This window comes from Ahaetulla prasina, chromosome 1 (assembly GCF_028640845.1).
Source record: "Ahaetulla prasina isolate Xishuangbanna chromosome 1, ASM2864084v1, whole genome shotgun sequence".
Classification (NCBI taxonomy): domain Eukaryota; kingdom Metazoa; phylum Chordata; class Lepidosauria; order Squamata; family Colubridae; genus Ahaetulla; species Ahaetulla prasina.
The window spans coordinates 363,625,985-363,652,616 of NC_080539.1; the positions used below are offsets into that span (position 1 = coordinate 363,625,985).

General features: G+C 42.9%; 1 protein-coding gene across 4 annotated transcripts in view; it reads right to left on the bottom strand.

Moving 5' to 3' along the window:
- MKNK2 (MAPK interacting serine/threonine kinase 2) overlaps window positions 1-26,632 on the bottom strand; it is a 54,457-nt gene that overhangs the window by 15,918 nt on the left and 11,907 nt on the right. For all 4 annotated transcript variants that reach the window (XM_058163394.1, XM_058163397.1, XM_058163396.1 and 1 more), the window contains exons 3-10: window positions 25,717-25,792; window positions 24,086-24,187; window positions 20,303-20,400; window positions 13,476-13,555; window positions 12,270-12,343; window positions 11,848-11,952; window positions 9,379-9,434; window positions 8,853-8,948 (exon numbers count right to left, since the gene is read on the bottom strand). In XM_058163394.1, the coding sequence (XP_058019377.1) occupies window positions 8,853-8,948; window positions 9,379-9,434; window positions 11,848-11,952; window positions 12,270-12,343; window positions 13,476-13,555; window positions 20,303-20,400; window positions 24,086-24,187; window positions 25,717-25,792 (687 nt within the window). The remainder of the gene's footprint in view (window positions 1-8,852; window positions 8,949-9,378; window positions 9,435-11,847; window positions 11,953-12,269; window positions 12,344-13,475; window positions 13,556-20,302; window positions 20,401-24,085; window positions 24,188-25,716; window positions 25,793-26,632) is intronic.

The following is a 26,632-nucleotide window of genomic DNA, read 5'->3' on the forward strand; positions in this document are numbered from 1 at the left end:
CAGATAAGCAGACCCCGGCTGCGGTGAGAGCGGACAAGACACAACATCTGTGGTGACTGGGAATGAGAATGATTGAGAATCTCCAAGAAAAACCAATGAGAATTCCCTGGGATGAAGCACAGAGGGGGGAAAGGGGTGGGGAATGGCCGTCTGTCCCCTTTGATTCTCAGGTTAAGGTTCTGCCACAGGCCTGTGCTGGGAATTCGTTACCCAAATGCTTATCAGTTTCAAATTCTGGAATTTCACCCATGGACAAAAATTAACAGGAAACCACGCCTAGGTTTTCTGCTCCTCATTATGTGTGCTTCCTTGCTCTCATATCTCATTTAGAGGGTAGATCTAAATAAATAAATTTGCATCCGGTGATCTTCCGGGTGCAATTCAAGGTATTGGTTACCACCTTTAAAGCGCTTCATGGCATGCGACCTGGGTATTTACGGGACCGCCTACTGCGACCGACGGCCTCCCAGCGACCAGTGCGCTCCCACAGAGTGGTCCTCCTTGGGGTGCCGTCGGCTGGACAATGTCGACTGGCGACCCCCAGGGGGAGGGCCTTCTCTGTGGGGGCTCCAACCCTCTGGAACGAACTACCACCAGGTATCTGCCAACTCCCTGATCTCCGGACTTTTTGACGTGAGCTGAAAACATGGTTATTTCATCGCGCAGGACTGGCCTGATAGTTTTAATTGGGAATTTTAAATGGGTTTTTAAATGGAGTTAGCCTAAATTTAAATATTTCATTTTAAATTATCTTAATATTTGTAATGTTGTTTTTTATATGGCTGTAAACCGCCCCGAGTCCTTCGGGAGAAGGGCGATCTAGAAATTTAAATAAATAAATAAATAAATAAATAAATAAATAAATAAATAAATAAATAAATAAATAAATAAATAAATAAATAAATAAATAAATAAATAAATAAATAAATAAATAAATAAATAAATAAATAATCAATCTCCTTACAGATGGGGAAGTCTCTAAAGCAGAGCATCCAGCCTTGGCAATTTTAAGACTTGAAGACTTCCAACTCCCAGAAATATATGCTGGCTAGGGAATTTTGGGAGTCGAAGTCCACAAGTCTTAAAGCTGCCAAAAATGCATACCTCTGCCCTGTATGTTGATGGTGAAAAGATAAAAAAATCTCTATTGTGAAGTCTCCAGGTGATCCAACTTTAGGGTGAGTTTGTACCTTTTATCATTTATACAGGCAGCCTTCTGAACCTGCCCATAAACAGATGTAGTTTTGATGGGGCATTATACAAAAGCTCTTTGAAATATCTTCCATGCTTGTTTCTAGCAAAGTTAATGTGCCTTGGGGAAAGTGGTCCTTCTTGAACAGGGGTCTCCAACCTTGGCAACTTTGAGCAAACTTTTGAGCAAAGCTGGCTGGGGAATTCTGGGAGTTGAAGTCCACCAGGCTCAAAGTTGCCAAGGTTGGAGACTCCTGTTCTAGAACAAGGAAAGAAAATGCACTCTTCACATGCTCAAAGGGATCCTTTCGCACATTCCACAGCAAACAGCCCAACAAATGAAGCAATGAACATTTCCCTCTCTGCTTCCTTCCCATTATGCAAGTCATAATCAGCCTCCTCTCTGTGAGATTAAAAAAGAAAATCAATGCTGGAGATAACAGCAGCTGCCCACAGAGCTGGAATTCATTCTATGAGAGAGACACACACATACACACACACTCATACAAGGCACCAAGTTCACCCATGGCCACCTCCCGCTGTTCCTGAATGCCGCTGGATTGAACCAGCCAGGTGCAAGTCCCTTGCTTGCACCAAGGTTGCATCAGCTGCCAAATTCCGTCCCTCCCTTTTCAAAAGCAGGAAAAAACAAAACAAAAAACCAACCCATGATTGCATTGAACCAGGACAGGGCAGGGCAGATGTCTAGAACTTGCTCGGCCAGCACACCCGCCCTGTGGGAGCCAGGCCAGCAACTCTGGGGCTGAGTTGTGGCCTTGTATTGTGCTCGACTTCCCAGCTAAGAAGTGCCTGTGGGGCAACAGGAGAGAACACTACGTATCCCTTAAACCCAGCAGGCATCTTCAGAGCAGGGCTCTCCAACCTTGGCAACTTTAAGCCTAGTGGACTTCAACTCCTAGAATTCCCAGCGTGCTCACAAAAAAAAATGACAATAAGAGTTATCTTAGCTATAAAAGATGCAGTTGAATTTAACATAGTGTTTCCCCTCCATTCATTCTTCAAGATCTCTGCTACTAGGGGACCAAAATGAAATCTGAGGAATACAAAATAGATGGGAAGGAAGAGTTAAGGGTTGAGGGAAGTCTTCTATTTTTATTACTTTGCATTGAACGAGAAGGGCATAGAGTTCATAAATCTCTCTACGGATCTTTCTGGGATTATTATAACTGGCAAGGGGTGTGTGGTGGCTCCAGCCCCCCCCCTCGGGCCTGGCCCCCTGCCAGAGAGTGACTCAGAGAATGAGGGGGAAGGGCCGTCAGGGCTCCCTCCTGCAGGGCCGGCTTCCCTGGCTCAGCTCCAGGAGCCAGAGGCAGGCCAGGTGGAAGAAATAACAAGGCCTCTGTGTCCTGTATCCCCCCCCACCCCCCGCCCAGGCAACGCTCCCAGACCCAGCTGAGGACAATCAGTCCTGGTTGGACCCTAGGTTTCGTAGACAGAAAGGCGGGAACAACAGAAGCAGGGGTGGGGCAGGCCTAGGAAGTGCTGAGTCACGAAGCCACACCCCACAGGGTATAAAAGCAGCAGGGGCTGCTATACTACTCCGTGGCGAACAAATCAACTGCTTAGAGAGAACTTGAGCTGAAGTACTGTTTGTTCCTGGTTTCCTGGTTGACTCACCGGCATCAAGAAAAGATAGCAGAGAAACTTGGCAGACGTTCACTAGTTTGCTGCCAGAGCTGATAGCTGCTGTGGACTGAATTGCCGGCTAATTAAATCATCGCTCGTGCCTCCCAGACTGAGGTGGGTGGGGGGGACAGAACAGGGGGTTAGGGAAATGGAGAAGGAGAAAGAAACTGCAGAAAATTCTAATTAAACACCTCCCTCCTCACAGCAGCAACCTCCATCCATCTGTGAATATGCTTATGTAAAGAGGGGAATATTCCCAGAAAGAATCAAATGGCCCAAACACCTAGTGTAAAATCAAAGATCAGTAAAAATTAAGAAAGTGGTTTTTGTTTGTTCAGATACCTCTTTAGTCATACAGGACGAGAAGAATACAAAAGGAAGAAAGCAACTTCCTTTGAGTAACACAGAAAGGCATATAGACCGTGTCCAACCAGATGCATGAACACAAACACACCCATTTCACACAAATAACCTCAACCGTAGAGCCAAACCTGCCCATCAAGACAGATGGGTTAGCCTGGCTACACAATAAAGATGTCAAACTACAGCCACATCTCCACCTTTCCTCCTTGCTCCTCCCATCACCCCATAGGCAAGCCTCTGCTGACCCACTTTAGCAAGCTTCTTTGCCTCCCACATCTATGGGGGGGAGGGAGGACGGGATGAGAGAGATGGAGGGAGGGAGGGCAGGATCTCATTAAGTCTGCCGGTCCATCAGTCTGGCCTTGGCTAAGGGTGAACGTCCTCAGCACACAAACAGAGGGAATTATCAGCCTTAGCATTGGGAGAAGTCCCAGCCAGCCGTGTTCAGAAAGGCTGGTCTATATATGTGTGTGTGTATGTGTGTGTGTGTGTGTGTGTGTGTGTGTGTGTTCAAAAGCATTTCTACGCAAACTTCCAGAAACAAAATCAGTCAAGTGAAACTAGGACACAGGACTGCAGCTTGGGCCGCCAGGGAAGGCGGAATATTTTACGGTTTGGGATCCTGAGAAAGACGGGGCGCGGTTTGTTCTCACCGTCACAAACACCATTTTGCCTTTTTTGACCTCTCCTGCAGGCAAGCTCTGCTTGCAGATAGGACTCAGACATGCCCATTTCATATGAGGATGCTGAAAAGGTTGTTAAGAGAGCAGACAATATGGGAGGAGGGAGGAGAAAAAACAACAACAACTGGGTTAAAACACCAGAATAGGGAATGCATGGATTTAACTCCCTGGCTGGTTTTTACACTATGAATGGGGTTTAGGAGTTTGTGGTTCAATGTAGAGGCGGTCCTTGACTTACGACTGGTTGCTTAGCAACTGTTCAAAGTTACAACAGTCACCCAGCCCATCCCTGCAGTCACACGACTGTATGTGTCAAGCACTCACCAACCACCTGGTCCATAATTACTTCTGGTTTTCAGCAACAATGGCCCACAGCAAACAATGAATTTGCTTTAAGACCACAACCAAAAAGATCCTAAAATGAGTGACTCGCTTTATGACAGTTGAGAATTACAACCATAATGAACAAGTGCCATTACCATCCTAAGTCAAGGATTATCTGTACTGGGGAACCCAGCTGTTGCTAGGTGCCTGTTATATGAAATTGACCATCGCCTTACAGTCTAAGACAGGGGTCTACAAACTTGGCTCTTTTAAGACTTGTGGACTTCAACTCCCAGAGTTCCTCAGCCAGCAAAGCTGGCTGAGGAACTCTAGGAGTTGAAGTCCACAAGTCTTAAAAGAGCCAAGTTTGCAGACCCCTGGTCTAAGATAATTGGTGTAGTCCATGTTCCATCTGGTTTGGTAATCTCAGTTCAAGGAAAGGCAAGTCTGCTTTGAGTTGAGCCTGATTTGGCTTCATGGTTGTGACCACGTGGTTTCTTTGGCATGAAAAGTGTTTTTCTGTTCCCCTTCATAGTACAGATAATCCTCGACTTATAACAGTTTGTTTAGTGAACTATTCAAAGTTACAATGGCATGGAAAGAAGCGACTTACAAACGTTTTTTCACCCAATCACTGCAACATCCCTACGGTCAGGTGATCAAAATTCAGACACTTGGCAGCTGACTCATATTTATGACAGTTGCAGTGTCCCGGGGTCATGTGATCCCCTTTTGCAACAAGCACTGTCAGCAACAAATTCAGACAAGCAAAAGTAAGCCTTCATTTAACTGTGTTCCTAATTTAACAGCTGCAGTGATTCAATGAACAACTTACAAGAAAGGTCAAAATGGGGGTGAAATTCAGTTAATTTTCTCTCTTAGCAACAGAAATTTAGGGCTCAATTGTGGTCATAAGTCAAGGACCACCTATATTATAGGGTCAAAAGGGACCTTGGTGGTCTTCTGGTCCAACCTCCTGCCCAAGGCAGGAATCCTCATACCATTCTGGACTAATAAATGTCTGTCCAGTCTTTTCCTGAAACCTCCCTTAATAGAATAGAATAGAATAGAATAGAATAGAATAGAATAGAATAGAATAGAATAGAATAGAATAGAATAGAATAGAATAGAATAGAATTTTATTGGCCAAGTGTGATTGGACACACAAGGAATTTGTCTTGGTGCATATGCTCTCAGTGTACATAAAAGAAAAGATACGTTCATCAAGGTACGGAGCACTCTATCTCCCAAAATGTTTTTCTAACTTTAATTATAATATAATCAATATAAAACTTTTTCAAATTTTAAATATTGATTTATCCTAGCTACTCACCAGTTCCAACAATGAACATAAAATTAAAATCCAACAGCAAAATAAGGTAAAGGTTCTCCTTGCACGTATGTGCTAGTCATTCCTGACTCTAGGGGGCGGTGCTGATCTCCGTTTCAAAGCCAAAGAGCCAGTGCTGTCTGAAGACGTCTCTATGGTCATGTGGCCGGCATGACTCAACGCCAAAGGAGCACGGAACACTGTTACCTTCCCACCAGAGATGGTCCCTATTTTTCTACTTGCATTTTTTATGTGCTTTCAAATTGCTAGGTTGGCAGAAGCTGGGACAAGTAATGGGAGCTCACCTTGTTACACGGCAACACTAGGGATTTGAACCATTGAACTGCCGACCTTTCAATCGACAAGCTCAACATCTTAGCCCCTGAGCCACTGCATCCCCAAAATAGCCAACAACAAAAAACCCTCAAACAAAATAATACATTCTGCTTGAGAATGATCTAAATTCTAAATCCATATAGCAATAGCCTACCCCCCCCCCCAAAAAAATCACATTCTGAAGGTCTCCCCTCCAAATACAAACCAAGCTGGATCCTACTTAGCTGAAAAGATTAGCAAGGTATTTGTAACCTGTATATTTTGGGAAGCAATCTATAGAACGACGCCTTAGAATCAGTTACTTTCATTCAGCAGAACCTTCCTCATTATTGCACACCTTGAAGGAAACAGGGAAATTGGGACAAAGTTTGCAGGGTAAGAAAAAGTATCAGAGATTCAATGATGAGGCCAGAAAGAAGATTAATAAGGCAATCTTCAAAAGGATTAATAAAGTTACTCTTCCAACTATTCGTTTTCCCCAATACTTGAAGCCACCCAAAGTCCACCATGATGCTACTTGAAGGGCCTATTTTAAAAGCTCCCTTAAGGTAGAGATTTATCAAATGGACAAATATGTTCCCAAATTTGAGAAGAGCAAGCACAGATCACGCTAGGCACGGAAGATCTACGAAGGTGGCACTTTTTTAAAATGCAAACTCTAACTGAGGACTGAAAACTAGCTGAAATGCACAAAGTTTGCATTCATTCTCTAACTCTAAACCAGCAGAAAATCATATGAACAATATTTGGAAATTGCATCACAAAAATTCTACAAACTAGCTGAAGAGCTTTCTGGGGGCAGGGTCATCAAAATGGCTTAGTAAGGAAGCCATGAGCTGCTGCTCTTATTGCTTCAATCTTTTCTCTACTTCGTGGTGCACTTTCTTGTGTGTGGCTGGCTATAAATTTTGACTACCTAAGCCATAGGAGAGGAAAGATGCAAAGTATTTCACTACAGTGCCTCTGCATTGAAAGCGGATTATCAGCAATAAAACTATTTCCTATGAAGCTTAACGATTTTTTTAAAAAAAAACCCGTAGCAGGCTTTACTAGCTAGAATTTTCCATGAATAGTCTAGCTGCAAGTTGACAGCTTCATGCAAAATAGTCTCCAATGTTCCTCTACAAATCAAAGAGATTCTAGGCAAGAACTTCAGAAGGATAGTGAAAAAGGATGGGTTGGTATTCAAAAAGGGAATAATTATCTCAGGGTAGATAATATAGGTAGTCCTTGACTTACGACCACTATTGAGCCCAAAATTTATGTTGTTAAGTAAGACATTCGTTAATGTCTCATCAATAATGTCTCATTTTGCAACACAATTCACACTAACTCTCAGAGCTTCCTTCCACCTATATAACCATCAATTACCACATCAAGCCTATAAGAAGATGGCTGAATCCACAAAGATCTGTAAATCTAGCATCCACGAGCTTTCAGATGCCTTCAGAATTCCCAAGATGGCCTACAGATGCTATGTCCTCCTCAGAGGTGGGTTTCAGCAGGTTCTGACCAGTTCTGGAGAACTGGTAGCGGAAATTTTGAGTAGTTCGGAGAACTGGTAGTAAAAATTCTGACTGCCCCTGCCCCGATCTATTCTCTGCCGCCCAACTGCCAGTTGATTGGGAGGAAATGGGGATTTTGCAGTAACCTTCCCCTGGAGTGGGGTGGGAATGGAGATTTTACAGTATCCTTCCCCTGCCACGCCCACCAAGCCACACCCACCAAGCCACACCCACAGAACCGGTAGTAAAAAAATTTGAAACCCACCACTGGTCCTCCTCCCTTACTGAGATGAGGTAGCAATAGCCATAGTACTTAGACTTATATGCTGCTTCACAGTGCTTTTACAGCCCTCTCTAAGAGGTTTACAGTCAGTCTCTTGCCCCCCAACAATCTGGCTCCTCATTTTACCCACCTCGGAAAGGATGGAAGGCTGAGTCAACCTTGAGCCTGGTGAGATTCAAACTGCCAAACTGCAGGCAGCCGACAGAACTAGACTGCAGTACTGCATTCTAACCACTGCGCCACAGCAGGTATTACTTAAGAGAGGCTGCTAAATGAAATCTAAGTACTGAACGTGCCTTATACCTATTGACTGATTATAACTGCTTTTGGGGAATCGCCTGAATTTCAATTTCAAAACCCATTACATTTTTAGGAGCAAATCCCATAAAGACAATATACACTGTGCAAAAAGTATTTCCATTTAAAAGCAATTTCCCTTAAATGAGGCCTTCAGACTAGCAGACTGGGAAAAATAGACTTGGATCTATTTTATTGGGTGATTGATGTCCTTCTTTCCTTTCTGCCTTCCTCCCTCCCTCCCTCCCTCCTCTCCCATCAAACCCCTTCCTTCCTTCCTTCCTTCCTTCCTTCCTTCCTTCCTTCCTTCCTTCCTTCCCTCCTCTCCCATCAAACCCCTTCCTTCCTTCCTTCCTCCCTCCCTCCCTCCCTCCCATCAAACCCCTTCCTTCCTTCCTTCCTCCCTCCCATCAAACCCCTTCCTTCCTTCCTTCCTTCCTTCCTCCCTCCCTCCTCTCCCATCAAACCCCTTCCTTCCTTCCTCCTTCCTTCCCTCCTCTCCCATCAAACCTCTTCCTTCCTTTCTTCCTTCCTCCCTCCCCTCCTTCTCTCCCATCAAACCCTTTCCTTCCTTCCTTCCTCCCTCCCTCCTCTCCCATCAAACCCCTTCCTTCCTCCCGCCTTCCCTCCCTCCTCTCCCATCAAACCTTCCTTCCTTCCTTCCTTCCTTCCTTCCTTCCTTCCTTCCTTCCTTCCTTCCTGTCCCTTCCCTTCCCTTCTTCCTGCTACAATACTGCGCAGTGGCAGTATCGTAGCCAAGGAGGCTTATCCGAGACACAATTATTGCTAATAATAGCAATAATCCCCTCCCTCCCTCCCTCCCTGCCTGCCTGCTTTCCTCAGACCCCTATGATTCTATGAAATACATTTCTCCTTGGGGAGGGACCACTTACTGGAGTCAGAAGCTCTGGGGTGGAGATGGGAGAACAATCACCATTCAGCTTGATCCCACTTCCTAAATCGAAATCACAGATTTTCACCGGGGACACCTGGTGTTGGAGACAAAGAAAGGGGGGGGGCAATAGGGGAGAATGAGAGGGAGGAAAAAGGTCATCTCTTTTGGAAGAAAACCCGAAGCTAATAGGAATTTAACATTCTGTCATAAATCCAATCCTTGTTTGTTACACACAATCTAAACCAGGGGTCTCCAACCTTGGTCCCTTTAAGACTTGTGGACTTCAACTCCCAGAGTCCCTCAGCCAGCAAAGCTGGTTGAGGGACTCTGGGAGTTGAAGTCCACAAGTCTTAAAGGGACCAAGGTTGGAGACCCCTAATCTAAACAGTTCGTGTTTATACTTCATTAGCCCGCTTATCAGGCTATCCTGCATCAGCAAGTTTCTTCAATCTCCCTATCTTGCAGCACACGTGACCCCCTGAGAGACTGGGAACTAACCAAGGAGCAATTAAACTACGGCTCACCTGATTTGAACTCTCACAGAGAATATTTTCTGGTTTTAAATCTCTATGTGCTATTCCTGTAATAAAAAGAAAAGAAAGAAGCTTAACGTTAGCAGTTAATACTTTCTGCTTTGGATTGGAAGAACATGACCGAGCAGCTGCCGGAGCGGAAAAGACAACGGAAAAGTTGAGCCAAATTGTGTAATCTGATCATGCTGACAGGAGCCATAAACCCATCTAACCAAGCATCAAACCATGGTCAGCACAAACACCCTTAACACCTAATGTTTATGGAAGCCAGAAGGGTCCTGTCCCTTGTTTTATTCCAGATCCCTTGCAGAAAGCTACTTGGGAAGCAAAGAGTACATTTAATTGTCTCTTCCTCTCATGGAACTGAATACTCCCAACAGTTCTCTCCAGTGCATAAAGGGTTCATTTATTAGTTTAGGTCAGTAGTCCTCAACCTTTGCGGCTTGGCAGCCCAGCTTGGGGGAGGAAGGGGGGTAGAGGGGAACTGGGCCACGTGAGTGGTGGGGACGGTGCACATAGATCTACCCACACAAATGAGAAGAGAAGCTTTAGGGGTGCGGTTTTAAACTCCTTCAGGCTTCTCCATGCCAAACCGTCTGCAAAGGGACTGAAGGCCTGAAGCAGCATGAGATCGCTCCCCCAAAGCCTTTCGTCCGTTTCCAAAAGCTTTCGGTGCAGAGAAGAGAAGCCTTTGGGGGCACGGTCTCGTGCTCCTTCAGATTCACCGAGGCTGCCCGAAGCTCCAAAAGCAGATCACCTTGGTGAGTCAGCGAAGCTGAGCAAGGCGCGCTCATCCCACTCAGTCTCTGCTCTCGTCACTTCGCTTTTGGAACATTGGGAGCAGGTGGCTTGGTGGCCCGGCTTGGAGGAGGTGCAAGTGGAACTGCGCGACATGCTGGCCCACCGCTTCCGTGGCCCAGTTCCTAATAGGCCGTAGCCCAGTCATGGGCCATGGGCCGGGGGTTAGGGACACCTGGTTTAGGTGACAGCCCCCAAGCCACTGTTATTTAAAAATATTTATATCCCACCTTATTAGTGACACCACCACCTAATGTAGTTTACTGCTGGCGTAAACTTAAAAAAACACATATCCTAAAAACAGATTAAGGTATCAACATTAAGCTCGGCTGGTATGCTCATTAAAATGGTTGACTCAGCCTTCCATCCTTTATAAGGTAGGTAAAATGAGGACCCAGATTGTTGGGGGGGCAATAAATTGACTTTGTAAATATACAGATAGAATGAGACTATTGCCTTACACACTGTAAACCGCCCTGAGTCTTCGGAGAAGGGCGGGATATAAATGTAAATTTAAAAAAATAAAATAAAATAAAATAAAATTTTAAAAAAACCAGCATATCAAAATGACGTCAGAGAAAAAGGCCACAACAATTTTGAGGGACAGGAATCTTCAGATTTGGCAATCACAAAGAGAATGATCCCTACCACACTGTTAGCTAACACTAGGTCTAATAATAATCAAGGTCTAACAGTATAGTAGCCAGTACACCCATTGATGATTTGGTTAGTTGGACAGACGACATGAAGAGAAAATGGTTCTTCAGAGTTCTTTATATAAATGATGGTCTCTATAAACTTTGAAGGCCATCTTAAGTTGATGCCCTTGTGATGAAGTTCTGTTAAATCTACTTCATGCAAGGAAATCTCCTTAACTAAGTTAACTAAGCATCAAAACAAATTCCTTGTGTGTCCAATCACACTTGGCCAATAAAATTCTATTCTATTCTATTCTATTCTATTCTATTCTATTCTATTCTATTCTATTCTATTCTATTCTATTCTATTCTATTCTATTCTATTCTATTCTATCAGAGGCCTCTGCTTTCCAACTGCTAGCACTGAAGGAAAGAGCTAACAATTACTTAAGAAGTATCAATTATATTCTGCAGCAACGGGAAAAGGCTGGGTTTCATTGCATTTCTGCAGATATTTCCCCAAATGAAAAATATGTATTTACAGACAGGATAAGAGAAGAGGAAAAGGTAAATTATAGAAAAGTGTTGCGATCAGGCCTTAGCAGATTCCTGGACATCATAAACGCTGTAGTAATATAGTGTGAAAAAGATGAGGATAGGCCAATGCAGATACCTTGAGATTTACTGCAACAGTGAGATCTACTTTGTACAGTATTTTTCAACCTTGGGACCTTGAAGATGTTATGTATGGACTTCAACTCCCAGATATCCTCACCCACCATACATGTTGAGAAACAATAGCTTAGTGCAGGGGTGTTCAAACTTGACAACTTTTAACACTTGGGACTCTGGGAGTTGAAGTCCACAGGAATTCTGGGAGTTGAAGTCCGCAGGTGCAAAAGTTAACCAAGTTTGGACACCCTTGGCTTATTGGATTGCAAAGAGACTTAAGCTGCACCATGCAATGCTTTGGGGGGGAAAAACCCCAAAATACCTTGCCCCCAGCATTCACTTTTTTACCCACCTTTATTGTGCAAGAAATTAAGGGCACTGGCTATGTCGTGCACCACCATGCTGGCCTCTAGCTCATTGAAATGGCGTCGACGGTGGATATGGGTTAAGATGGAGCCTGAAAAGATACATTGAAAGGCTCAATTAAGCCATGGACCAAGATCTGAAGCTTAAAGATGCAGATCAGGTCTGTCCAACTTTGGCAATTTTAAGACTTGGGGACTTCAATTCCCAGAATTCAATTGAAGTCCCCAGGTCTTAAAATTGTCAAGGCTGGACACCCCTGATGTAGATTATATATGGACAATTACAACATGTACAATTTATGGCGTTTCCCTCCTTACTTAAATTGGAAAAAATGGGGCTTTAAAAATATGCGCCCTCTCTCTCTCTCCCCCACGTACAAAACCAAAATTCATTTGGCCAGTGACTCACCTCCTCTCATCTTCTCAAACACGAGGTAGAACCGGTCCTCTTCTTCAAAAAACTCGATCAGCTCCAGGATGTTCCTGAAGAAAAAAACAATGGAGGGCGGGGCAATAATTAGGGATAAGAAGAGACAGGGAAGACAAAGGAATTGCATCCATTTCATTTTCATTCAAAAATCAATCCTGATTGATCCTAATCTCATATTTTCCCACATGGCAGAAAAAAAACACACTTCTCAAGCAACCACAATGCAGAGAACGAAGTGCAGACTCTCCTTTCCCCTGGAGCTAATATTCAGAGGTAGAGTGCCCCTTGATATGGAAGTTCAGGTAATCCTTGACTTACGTTCATCTAGTGATCATTCAAAGTTACAGTGGCACTGAAAAAGGTGACTTATGACTGTTTTTCACACATCAAACCATTGCAGCATCCCCACAAGTCACCCGATCAAAATTTGGGTGATTGACCACTGGCATATATTTAGGACAGCTGCGCTCTCACCATTTGACAGCTGCGCTCTCACCATAATCACCATTTGTAACCTTCCCAGCCAGCTTCCCACAAGCAAAATCAATGGGAGAACCGGATTCACTTAACAACTGCAGGATTCACTTAACAACCATAGTGATTTGCTTACAGCTGTGGTAATAAAAGGTCATAAAAGGGGGCACAGATCACTTAGCAACTGTGTTGCTTAGCAACAGAAATGTTGGGCTCTACTGTGGTCATACGTCGAGGATTACTTGTACCCGATTACAGGTAGTCCTCAAGTTATGACAGTTCATTTAGTGATTGTTCGAATGCCCTGAAAAAAAGGAACTTATGGCTGTTTTTCACACTTACGCAGCATCCTCACAGTCATGTGATCAAAATTCCACCAATCGGCAACTGACTCATATTTATGACAGCTGCAGTGTCTCGGGGGGTCATGTGATCATCTTTTGCGACCTCCTGACAAGCAAAGTCAATGGGGAAGCCCGATTCACTTAACAACTGTGTTACTAATTTAATAACTGCAGTGATTCCCTTAATAGTTATGGCAAGAAAGGTGGTAAAATCGGACAACACCCACTTCACAAATGTCTTGCTTTAGCAACAGAGATTTCGGGCTCCATTGCGGTTGTAAGTTGAGGACCACCCAAGTACTGCATTAATACAACCAGGATACAATCTAGATACAGCAAAGATCAAGCTGAAAACTCTGCCCAGTACCTGTGTCCTTGGCACTGATACAGCATTTCCACTTCTCGAAATACCCGATTTCGGATGTGTCCAAGACGCTTCTCAATTATCTTTCAAAGAAAAAAATAACAAGGGAAAGGCTACAGTTACAACAACGTCAAGCCAGAGCAAATATTCCGAGCGGGTATGTTGCATGCAAAACTTGGCTTCTTTCAAACAAATAAAATGTGCAAAGATTTTGAAACCAAGCACACAACGCTTCTCAAACTTGGCTCCCTCCAACTGTTCTTCAATCCTCCCTGGAAAGGGGGGGGGCAGCGGCTGATCTGAAGTCATATTCCATGGGGAGGGGGTGGTATCCACTATTATGCTCTATGACAGTGGTAGTCAACCTGGTCCCTCCCGCCCACTAGTGGGCATTCCAGCTTTCATGGTGGACGGTAGGGATTTTGTCCGATACTGAAGCACTTTCCTTTTTTTAAATTTAATTGACTTTTAAAAAAAATTTCGTAGCATTATTTAAAAACATTTTCATTAGGTTTTCATAAAATTCCCCGTGACAATTTAAATTTCTGAAAATATACTATTTGTATCGCCCGCGCATAAGTTTAGTTCACGTTACGTAAGTGAACCTAAATGGCGCTATAGTGCGACCGCAAACAAAAGAGCCTCGTCTCAGAATAGTTGGCGCATCTCCCCCCACACCACCCAACTGTAACAGACAAGCAGAGCTGGTAGCCGGCGCCCCCACCCAAACCCAATCCACGATGTGCGAGAGGCATGTGCAAATACACGGCGCATTACTGTGGAACCGGTGGGCGGTTAGGAAATTTTACTACTAACAGAGATACAAAAGTGGGCGGTAGATATAAAAAGGTTGACTACCCCTGCTCTATGATCTTGTATGAAACCTGAGCAAAGTACAACAGGCGCTGGAGATAAATTGTTTATGGAGGTATTTACAAGATAGCCTTGAAGCCAACCCAAGTTCCGATCTTATTAACATCCCGAAACTCTAGAACCAATTCTACAAAACATGTGCTTTTCATATGCAAAGGCAAATAGGCTGTTTCTTTATTCAATTCTGTACCCACGAAGAAAATACCTTTTTTTTTTTTCAACTGGTAATTTAAAAAAAAACCTCAAACTCATCTACTTAAGGTATATAGCTGAATATTTCTTTTTCACAAAAACAGTTTCCTAGCACCTCAAACACCAACAGAGAAGGGGGAGTTAAACCATCCCCCAGCCCCTGTTGGTTTATCTCCTTGCAATTCTCATGCCCTTTTCTCCCCATCCCCTGACTCCTCAGTTACCTCCCCCCACCCCGCACTTCTGAATCCCTTTAGCTTCTTGAAATCTGTAGAACAAATTGGGCCTTCTGACTCCAAATGACAAAATTCCACCTGTGAAACTGTATTCAAAAGAGTTTGGGGGCAGGAGACATGCATCGGGCAAGTCTCTGCGTTTCCACAGCCTTGCACAATAACAACAACAGTAACCTCAGCGACTTATTCAGAAAAGAGGGAGGGAAGCTGTTTTCTGAGCAGCCAAATTTCTTTTTTTCTTTCTTTCTTTCTTTCTTTCTTTCCTTTCTTTCTTTCTCTTCTTTCCTTCCTCTTTCTCTTCTTTCCTTCCTTCCCCCTTTCTTTTCTTCCCTTCATTTTCTTCCTTTCTCCTTCCTTCCTTCCCTTCTTTCCACCTTCTTTTTTTTCTTCTCTTCCTTCCTTAACTTCTTTCCTCCCTTCCTTTTCTTCCCTTCCTTCCTTCCCTTCGTTCCACCTTTTTTCTTTTCTTCCCTTCCTTAACTTCTTTCCTTTCTTTCCCTTCTTTCTGCCTTTCCTTTTTTTCTTCCCTTCCTTCCTTCCCTTCTTTCCACCTTTCCTTTTTTTTTTTTTCTTCCCTTCCATCCTTAATTTCTTTCCTTTCCTTCCTTCCTTTTCTTCCCTTCCTTCCTTTCTTCCCTTTCTTCTTCCTTTTCCTTTTCTTTCTTCCCTTTCCTTCCTTCCTTCCTTTTCTTCCCTTCCTTCCTTTCTTTCCACCTTTCCTTTTTTCTTTCCTTCCCTTTCTTCCTTCCCTTCCTTCCTTCCCTTCTTTCCGCCTTTCCTTTATTTTTTCTTTTCTTCCCTTCCTTCCCTTCCTTCCTCCTTTCCTTCCTTCCCTTTTCTTCCTTCTTCCTTTCCTTTTTCTCTTTCTTTCCTCCTTTCTTCCGTTTTCTTCCTCCCTCTTTTCTTCCTTTCTCTCTCTCCCCCCCCCCCAAAGGTTTTTTTTCACCAGCCTACCCCTTTGCAACTGCAACAGTGTGCAAATGGCTGGGTATGAAACTCGAAAAGCAGAAGGGTGGAAAATGGATTATTTATGCCCCCCCCCGCACACACTTCTCTGCTCCCCAAGTTGCCACTTTGCAGCCGGCGATGAATGAAAGAGCTGTTGTTTCTCGCCGTCTGCCAACTTTAAAAAGAAAAAAGCCACACTCCCCAGAGAGATGGGAACGCAGTGTGCAGCAGCTGTGTCTCCCTCCCTCTAACTCTGGGAGGTTTTCAACATCACCACCCCTTTGGCTTCTCTTTCCACCATCAGATTTACAACTGTCCTCTTCTCCCTTCCCCCGAAGCCATGGCATCTGCACAACACAAACACACACGCACGCACACACAAACGGGCTGGTGCCAGGTTCTCCCTGTCCCATTTTAGATCATCTGCGTCACTGTTCCTGCCCTAATACAAGCTGGCAGGAGGGATTAAACGGGGGTGGGGGTGGGGGGGAGGCTGGGGGAGGAACAATTGGGTTTGAAAAGAGAAAAAGGTCAAGCTGGGAGAGGCAGCTGAGAGAGATGCCTCTCAGTGAAATTTTAAACAGAAAACTAAATTTTAGGCCTTTTAGTAGAGAGCTGCTGCAGAGGAATTAAGGGGGGGGGGAGAGAATTGCTTGCTTTGTTTATTTTTTTTCAAGTTGTTTATTTACCGAACAATTGATTTAAAGAGATTAAGTCTGCCATAAATTAAGTGGGGAAATCTATACTGCATTTGAGCTGTAAGCATCTTGGACCAAAGACATAAGTCACAGGGTCTTATGGCTGGAAGGAGTCGTAACAGAATAACGAGCGTTAGAAGGGACTTTGGAGGTCTTCTAGTCCAACCCCCTGTTCAGGCAAGAAACCCTACACCATTTCAGACAAATAGTTGTCCAATCTCTTCTTAAAAACTTCCAGTGTTGGGAGCACCCACAACTTCTGGAGGCAAGTTGTTCCACTGATTAATTGTTCTCACACTGTCAGGAAATTTCTCCTTAGTTCTAGCTTGTTTCTTTCCTTGATTAGTTTCTACCCATTGCTTCTTGTCCTGCCCTCAGGTGCTTTGGAGAACAGCTTGACTCCCTCTTCTTTGTGGCAGCCCCTGAGATATTGGAACACTGCTATCATGTCACCCCTAGTCCTTCTTTTCATTTCCATATTGCATTCAATTCTCTGCTCAAAAGAAAGAATAAAAGTATCCCAAACGGATGGCTAGAGATAGCCATCCCAGGACAGCTCACTCCCTTTCTGGGGAACTGGTTCTATTGGGATTCTGTCTGTCATTTAATTTGAAAAATTAATAGTTAAAAAGTGCCTCTTCCTCCCCCCCCCCCCCCAAATGTTCACACATTCGTTTCTTGGAACCATTCTTTGTCATACAGTGCAGGATTTGTAGTTTAAGCCCTTCTGGAAGATGCTAGTTTGGGGGCAGGTGGCCAAGGCTCAACAAATTTATTCATTTTTTTTATTACATTTATCTGCGGCTCATCTCGTTTTAAAGCAACTCTGGGAGACAAATAGATTTAAATAAACTGCCAGCTTTAGACCCCAAAAGTTTCTGTCAACATCTCTTAGTTAGTCTGGCACCAACCGTGACATCCTGTTTGTTCCCCATTTGTAATCGACTAAATACAGCTATTCATTTAAGAATTGAAAAGCAGGCTTGATTTTATGTTAATATCTTAGGCAGAAGAGTCACGGGGCAGTTTTCCCAAGCAGGTTTTTAAAAAACAAAATAAAAATGGAGAGGCAGAGGAAAGGAAGGGACTAAACAATCTTAATCATTTTTCTCAAAGGCCAAGAAGACAGACGTCCTGTTTATTTTAGGCAGCAGCATGACTTTCAAAAGAAGCTAGGAACAGAAGAGCTGTTTCATTCTTAATAATCATGCAGTTATGTGGCTGGCGTGTTATTATTAGAGGAACTAATCAGCTGATATGTAAAGTACACCTCTCCTGCACACAAATTATATTTGCATCTGCCTAATGCTTGAACAGCTTCAATAAATATAAATAATAAATATACTCTGGAAGGAATAATTGTTTTCCAGATCATGGAATAAATATCCTGATGCCTTGGCAATGACAATTAGCCACATTTCCAACAGATGGTGGTAATTATTGAAAAGAAACTCTAGTAACTCTACATGTTTAAAAGAAAGGCTATTATCTTTCTGAAAGTAAGTAGCTTGCGTTCCAGAGAATGCACTCACTTTCTATTTGCAAAGAATCGTTTTCAACATTCAGCTAAGCATTGCAAGCTGACTTTCACTTCACACTTGCATAAAGTACTGAAAACTTTTTTTACAGCTTCGTTCAACCAACGCTGGGTTTCCACAAATTTAAAGGAATTTGGGCATAATTCTGTCTTCACCGCTTCTCAATCAAATGGAACATGCCCCATGTATATTCTGAGATTGTTTAATATCTGAAGGGCTGGTATGGGTTGCTATCTGGAATGCAACATCTATTACAAATAGTCCTCAACTTACAGCTTTCGATTAGCCACTGTTTTGAAGTTACACCACCACTGAAAAAAGTTAATTATGACCAATCCTCACACTTATGACTGTCGCAGCATCACATGTGGTCATGGGATCAAAATTTGGGCGACTAGCAGCCGGTATGTACAGGTAGTCCTCGACTTACAACAGTCCCTTTAGTGACCATTCAAAGTTACAACAGCACTGAGATAAATAACTTATGACTGTTTTTCACACTTACGACCGTTGCAACAACCACATGATCATGTTATCAAAATTCAGATGCTTGGCAACTGGTTCATATTTATGACATGTTGCTGTGTCCCAAGATCATGTGATCACCTTTTGCGACTACAGTGATTCACTTAACAATTGAAGCAAGAAAGGCTGTAAAATGGGACGAAACACACTTAACAAATATCTCACTTGACAACAGAAATTTTTTGGCTCAATTATGGTCGTAAGTTGAGGACTATCTCTATTTTAAATAACGTAATCAAGGTTTGAAGAAGGAAACCTCTAGATAGCAGGACAGTTCATCAGTCATTTCAGAGAATTACTCTCTTGACAGACTTGAACATTGGGCGCTATCTAACAAAATGAAATTCAACAGTGACAAAAGTAAGATTCTACATTTAGGCAAAAAAACCAAAATGCACCGGTACCGTATATGTGGTACCTTGCTCAATAGTAGTAACTGTGAGAGGGATCTTGGAGTCCTAGTGGACAACCATTTAGATATGAGCCAGCAGTGTGCAGCAGCTGCTAAAAAAGCCAACACAGTTCTGGGCTGCATAAACAGAGGGATAGAATCAAGATCACGTGAAGTGTTAATACCACTTTATAATGCCTTGGTAAGGCCACACTTGGAATATTGCATTCAGTTTTGGTCGCCACGATGTAAAAAAGATGTTGAGACTCTAGAAAGAGTGCAGAGAAGAGCAACAAAGATGATTAGGGGACTGGAGGCTAAAACATATGAAGAACGGTTGCAGGAACTCGGTATGCCTAGTTTAATGAAAAGAAGGACTAGGGGAGACATGATAGCAGTGTTCCAATATCTCAGGGGTTGCCACAAAGAAGAGGGAGTCGGGCTGTTCTCCAAAGCACCTGAGGGTAGAACAAGAAGCAATGGGTGGAAACTAATCAAGGAGAGAAGCAACTTAGAACTAAGGAGAAATTTCCTGACAGTTAGAACAATTAATCAGTGGAACAACTTGCCTGCAGAAGTTGTAAATGCTCCAACACTGGAAATTTTTAAGAAAATGTTGGATAGCCATTTGTCTGAAATGGTGTAGGGTTTCCTGCCTGGGCAGAGGGTTGAACTAGAAGACCTCCAAGGTCCCTTCCAACTCTGATATTATTGTTGTTGTTATTATTATTATTATCTTTACTAAAACTTTCATCACTACCCTGATCTCTTTGAAATGTTCTCAACCATCCTGTAAGATAGGAAAGATTAACATTAACGCAGACAGATCAAAACCAACCTCCTCCCAAATCCAGCCCATTTGACTTTGTGCACATTTTTGCTTGCATCAGCCGAAGCCTCCAAACAAGCAGTTAGATGCAATACAGATGTAGAAAGACTGGAACTTGTGTTTTATTTACAAAGCGGGATTAAGGTTAAGAAACCGAGTTTACCAAGATCAAAGCAAATTGCCTAGTTTTTGGAAGCTAGTTACGAATCCCAGCTCTACTCTTCAATCAAAATTATTATTATTTTTGCAAAACCTGCCTCAGGCTTTATAGCACCTCAGCATTTTTCTCAAAGAGTTTGGGCTAGATTAGAGGGGACAGACAGTACAGAGCAGAACCACTGAGACCAAACAGGAATCTTGCCCAATCCTCAAGGCACTTTCTCCAATGCCTGAGCACAACAAAGCATTTCCCAAAAACATGTCTGCTGATGATAATGCACCAAGATTCTATTATTGCAGAAGACCAAAATTCAGATATTCCCCTCTCCATGGATAGATTTCAGCTCAACTGTTTTTGGCTTCAGTGTTTGGGAAAACAACAGGCCTTGTTTCCCAGAATTCCCTTTCCTCAGAGAAGCCACCATGACCAAGGATTCATACCTTCACGGCGTACTCCTTGTTAGTAATGAGGTTAACACAGGCCTGGACTTTTGCATGTGCTCCTTCTCCAAGGACCTCTTCCTGGAGCTGGTAAACATCTGGATGTGGCGACAGGGAGAGAAAGCATATTCTAAAATCAGACTTTCAACAGTGTGTTCAGAGAGCAGGTCCGCTGATCTGGGGGAAAACCCACAAAAGGCCGAAAATGCAAAAGTAACCATCCACATCTAAGTTCTTCCAGTTTCTAGTTTTGTTTCAACAAATGTAGCTTCACTCAGAGTTTCTAAACCAGGGGTCTCCAACCTCAAACCAGAGGTTGGAGACCCCTGTTCTAAACATCACCAAACTCATGGGATGAGAATCAACAAATCCAACCCCCAGCTCCATTCAAGAATCCTAATGAAACCTCCACCAATTATTCTCCAGTCTCTGTTTAAAGACATCCAGGGAAGTAAATGGTTCTACTCTGAAGTTATTTTAACTATGAGGGGAAGCTTTATTCTTACACTTAACCAAAATCACCTCATCCCCGTAACTTAACCCATGATTCTGTCTTCCACCTTCTGCACAACGAAGTACATAAGTTTCTTTTTTCAAACTGTGCTACCACATAGCTCCTTGATCTTCTTTTTTTAAGGCCTAATATTCTTGATTCCTTCCATATCTTGTCTTAGGAGGTATGTCTCGCTCATCCAGGTTGCCCATTTATTAACCTGCTTCAGGTTTATCGCTGGAACTAATTCTCCAGGTAGGCTCTGACTGATCAACAATGATGGCACAAGCCAACCACATCCACTCATTCTTCCTGTGAACAGGTAAGCTGTAGACATCTCTGTCTATGGCTTACACCAGGGGTCTCCAACCTTGGCAACTTTAAGACTTGTGGACTTCAACTCCCAGAATTCCCAGAACTCTGAGAGTTGAAGTCCACAAGTCCACAAGTCTTAAAGTTGCCAAGGTTGGAGACCCCTGGCTTACACAGTATGTTGTATGAGTGTGTTTTGGTGCAAAATTGAGAAACAGTGTAAACTGAAGATAACCACACCTAATAAAGAAACCTCATTCTAATTCTTCTCATATCACTTTCTAGTTTATGAGTTGAGGGCAACAGTACACTGGCTTGCTGCATGTCTACTTTAGAGACCCTGGCATAGACTAATCTATACATGCTTGGGATACAACTAAGCACCAGTTGCATCTACAGCAAAATATGCCAAAGCTAACAAATATACAAATATAAAAATGACAGTTTGCAAGTAGCCTTTGTTTAGCAAACTTTCGCAGTTACAACCGCGATGGGGAAAAAAAAACAATTTTATGACCAATCTTTACATTTATGACCTCTGCAGGTCTGTAAGCAACGGAAAGCTGAATTAAGATCATAAGCACAGTTGTGGTTTCACTTAGTGACCGCTCTGCTTAACAACCAAGTTGCTGGTCCCAAACGATGGTTGCTAAACAAGGGCTCACCATGTTGCGTTTGGCGATTCAGAAACCGTGTTATGATGAAGTGAATAGGGTTGAACAAGGGAGGGTTTTGTGCAAATAGGAAGGTTAGTTGCTGAAGGTAGTACGATAGAAATAATATGTGACAATCAATAGGATGCTTAGCAAATGACTCAACATCAAGGAAGGAGTAAGACAAAGGAGTGGCATGTCCCTTTATTTATTTAATTCCTTTATTTACAAGTACTTGTGGTGATCTTAAGACATCAAATGGGGATATTATGTTGTTTGAGAATGTTTCCTGAAAATCCCAAAGGTGCTTTTTCAAGAGGCAACTGGACTTTGTTTTTACTTTGAAGACATTTCGCTTCTCATCCAAGAAGCTTCTTCAGCTCACAAGCTTCTTGGATGAGAAGCAAAACATCTTCAAAGAAAAACCAGAAAGTCCACCTTTGGGACAACCATGACCTGGATGACTGAGAATCTCCATAAACATTTCCTGAAAATGTTACCCTTGCATGATGCAACCAGCAAGGAATGATCTGAAGATCGATGTATCAAAATAGCTGGGTCTAATAGGGCAAATGAAATTGCGGTGGCGCAATGGTTAGAGTTCAGTACTGCAGGCTACTTCTGCTGACTGTTAGCTGCCTGCAATTTGGTAGTTCGAATCTCAGTTTGACTCAGCCATCCTTCCGAGGTGGGTAAAATGAGGACCCAAATTGTTGGGGGCAATAGGCTGACTCTGTAAACTGATTAAAGAGGGCTGTAAGGCACTGTAAAGTGGTTTATAAGTCTAAGTGCTAGTGCTATAAAGTCACTGTAAATAAAAAAAGAATGAATAGCACAAAAGCTGATGAATCTGGCCTCCCTGGTTCACTTTAAGGGAAAGTGAATGAAATTTAAACTACAAACGTTAGTAGATATATTGTGGGAAGTTTGTACCCTGTGGCAAGGAAATTTTTTTGCCATTTTTTTTTTTTTGGCTAAACCAAGTGAAGAGGGTTGAATACAGAGCATGGTTCTGTTCAATTTGTCACATGGAAGCAGGGTACGTCAGGAGAAGCACGAAAATAAGCTGAAGGTGGAAAGAGTGGGTTGTCATGGGTGTGCACTGAAACACAACCGAGAAAGGGTCAAGGATGAGTAAGTTCCAAATTAACTAGATTGAATACAAAAGGGAGTGACCACTGGAAAGCACACTGACATCACACAGACAACAAATGAGAACTCAATTGCAAAAACAAATACACAAAGAAAGACTGAATGGGCTGAAAGAGAAAAATGGAGGAAATTATGGCTGGATGGATCTAGTACAAGGGTGTCAAACTCAATTTCATTGAGGGCCGCACCAAGGTTCTGTTTGACCTCGGGGGGGGGGGGTGCTGGGGAGGCAAGGCCAGCTCAACATCACTTTTGTCAGGGGCACTTGTGGTGGCCCGAGCGCTCCGCCAGCGAAAACAGGCTCACGAGCTACGATCTCCCGCAACCCTCAGCCAGCAAAAATGGAGCTTGGGAGGGCTGTGGGCTGAAGGTTCCAGAAGGCCGTCACAGCCAAAAATGGAGCTTGTGAGCCCGTTTTCGCTGGCAGAGCGCTCGGGCCGGTCCTTTGCTGTTTCCAGGGCAGCCCTGTGGGCCAGATCTCAGCACCCTGCGGGCCAGGGCGGGCCTTGAGTTTGACACCTTTGATCTAGTAGATGATCTTGGGTTATGCTAATTTTTACTTACGTTTCCTTTTCTAAATTCCCTGCCTTTAATTTACTATTTCTGCTTCTTTTTTGTACTTTGCATTATTTTGTTTACTCCAAAAGGGAACGGTGTGATGGGTAGTTATATAACCAGATATGAAAATCAGAAGCGCTATCTGGTCTGCCAGCAAACTGGCTGACACTGATGTACGAACAAGTCCAGTGAAAATGAGAGAAGATCCATAAGGATTTTCCCAGTTAGCTTACTGAAAACAGGTTAACAAGGTCTTGTTATTGATCTTTTCAGTTCTTTGGATTGAATTTTAAATTAACCCAGTTTCTTTTCTGGTCCATAAACAAATTTCATTATTTTGCCAGTTGTCAGTTCCTCCTTTTAGTTTGTTTTTGGATTCTTCAGAATACCGCCTGTGTGTTAGTTTTTGAACCATTCTGGAAATTAGAATATAAATACTCTTATGAACTTCCTCTTCTACTACAGGAATCAAGACAATACCCTTGTGAGTCTATGAGCCGATATTGAAGCTTAAAATAAAATATTTTTACAAGAAGAGGTTTAGAGCCATCCGACTTTTTTCCTTTCCTGGAAACTTAACAATGTGGACTAGTGCCTTGTGTATGTTCACCTCACCTTCAAACCTCCCTGAAAAACTGTCCGTAGCTCTGCAGCGTTTTTTCTTCTTGTTTCTTTTCTTGGCATTGGGGATGTCGATGGGCTGACTCGAAGGCATATCTGTCAAGAAATATTATGGGTTTAAAAGAAAGAAGAAAAGAAAGAAGCAAATACAATAAAGATAACATTTGAACCTAGAAGCAATTAACACACCATAATTACAGGCAAGCCTGATCTTGAAGACAAGCTTATATTTTGCCCATAAACTAGGACATGGGGAGGGGCTTCTTTCGCAAGCTGGCATTTCTCACAGCTGCAGAAAGGAGAAGCACCGCGAGTGAGGCCTTAGCATCATTTGTAAAGGTCTTAATTCAACCGCATGTCCAAAGCTTATAGATGTCAAGTTTCATCAGCATTCACCAGTGAGCCAAAGGGGAGTATATCTGAATCAGATTAGATGGCCATATGATCCAACAAGCCGATTCCCAATACAGATAATCCTTGACTTACGACCACAATTGAGCCCAAGGTTTCCGTGGCCGAGAAGCAGTTGTTAAATGAGTTTTGCCCCATTTTACACCCTTTCTTGCCACAGGTGTTACGTGAATCACTGCAGGTGTTTTTAAGTTAATAATACAGCTGTTAAGTGAATCTGGCTTCCTTTGTTGACTTTGCTTCTCAGAAAGTCACAAAAGGAGATCACATGACCCTGGGAAAACTGCAAATGTCATAAATATGAGACAATTGCCAAGCATCTGACTTTTGATCAGGTGGCCATGGGGATGCTGCAACGGTTGTAAGTGTGAAAAATAGTCTTTTTTTTCCAGTGCCGTTGTAACTTTGAATGGTCACTAAGCGAACTATTGTAAGTCAAGGATTAGCTGTAGCCAGATTTCAGCCCAATTCATTGAGGAAGGGGTGTGGGGGCTCAGAAACAATATGCTAACTGCGAAAATACACAATGCTCCAATTTCCCCTCAATGGATTACAGAAGACTCACTTTGGAATGGAAAAAAACAGGACGGAGACCCCAGTTCTTTGGGGCGTGGCGGGAGAGAGAGGAGGCATGGATTTTTGGGAATTTATGTTTGTATTTCCTGCCTGAGCAGGGGGTTGGACTAGAAGACCTCCAAGGTCCCTTCCAACTGTGATGATGATGATGATGATAATGATAATGATGATAATGATAATAATAATAATTATTATTATTATTATTATTATTATTATTATTATTATTATTATTATTATTATTATTATTATTATTATTATTATTATTATTATTATTTGTTCTTCACCCAGACTTTGGGTGGCCCTATGAATTTGGTAAAATGCATAAATTCATTACTAACAAGTCTTCATCCTAGGCCTGCCCATTATATGGCCCCCCAGGCCACATCTGGCCCTTTGGCTGCTCCTATCTGGCTCATGTGGGTTGCTTTTATTTTAAAGGCAATTGCTTTCTTTTTTTATTTTCAATTTACTTACGTTTGTGTCTGCATACCTACGCACTTTCGCAGCCCTACTGGTTCAGCCCTGCCCAACAGAGTCCCAGCTTCTCACGTGGTCCCCTGGGAAAATTAACTGCCCGCTTTAACTGCTTCACCCTGTCCCACCCACCGCTTTCTCAAAGGCAAAAAAAAGGAGCTCACCGGGCCGAGAGGAACATTCAAAATTGAAGACAGACTCCAGATTCTGAGAGAATTCCAGGTCGAAAGGATTCTGGCCCTAATCAGATGGAAAGAAAGAAAAAAAAAAAAAAGAAAAAGGTGATTTAAAAAAAAAATCAGTTGAAATAGCGTTATAAAAGCAGGCAGTCTTCCTACAAGATTTTCTTTCTAAAACCAGTTGGGCCAGAAGCAGTTGCTGGAAAGAGGCGAGCGTAGCTGCTGTCAGTCCCAGTTATGATTTTTCAAAGCCGTCAAGGATGCTCTCTTGACAATTCTGGCTTACTGAACTTGACACTAAACAGTCGCTTGTTATGAACATCTAATAAAGACCTGCAGCAGATCCTTGTGTACTTAAGATGTTCTTTCTACCCCACTAAAATATATATGGCTTGTTAGAAGAAATATATATATATATGTATTTCTTCTAACAAGCCTGCATAGGCCAGGCTGCTATCATGCATATTTAAATCATTTCATTGCAGAAGGAAGAGAATGCTTTCGTTTTTTCTGTAAATCGTTTTGCATTTTTTTTTGTTTATGAACTTAACGTCCCCTAGTGCAGGGGTCTCCAACCTTGGCAACTTTAAACCTGGTGGACTTCAAATCCCACAATTCCCCAGCCAGCAATGCTGGCTGGGAAATTCTGGTAGTTGAAGTCCACCAGGCTTAAAGTTGCCAAGGTTGGAGACCCCTGCCCTAGTGAAGCCTTCTCTAGTGGGACTCTACAAAAGACGGTAGAGAGCCTGTTTCATGGTGGGACCCCATTTACAGAAGGCCCAAGCCAGGGAGGCTCAATCGATAAGCCAGGTAGCATCAGTTCGGTGCCAAGTGAAGACTTTTCTATTTTCCCAGGCTTTTTAATTGGATATCAATAGTATTTTACTCAATTTTTCTATGA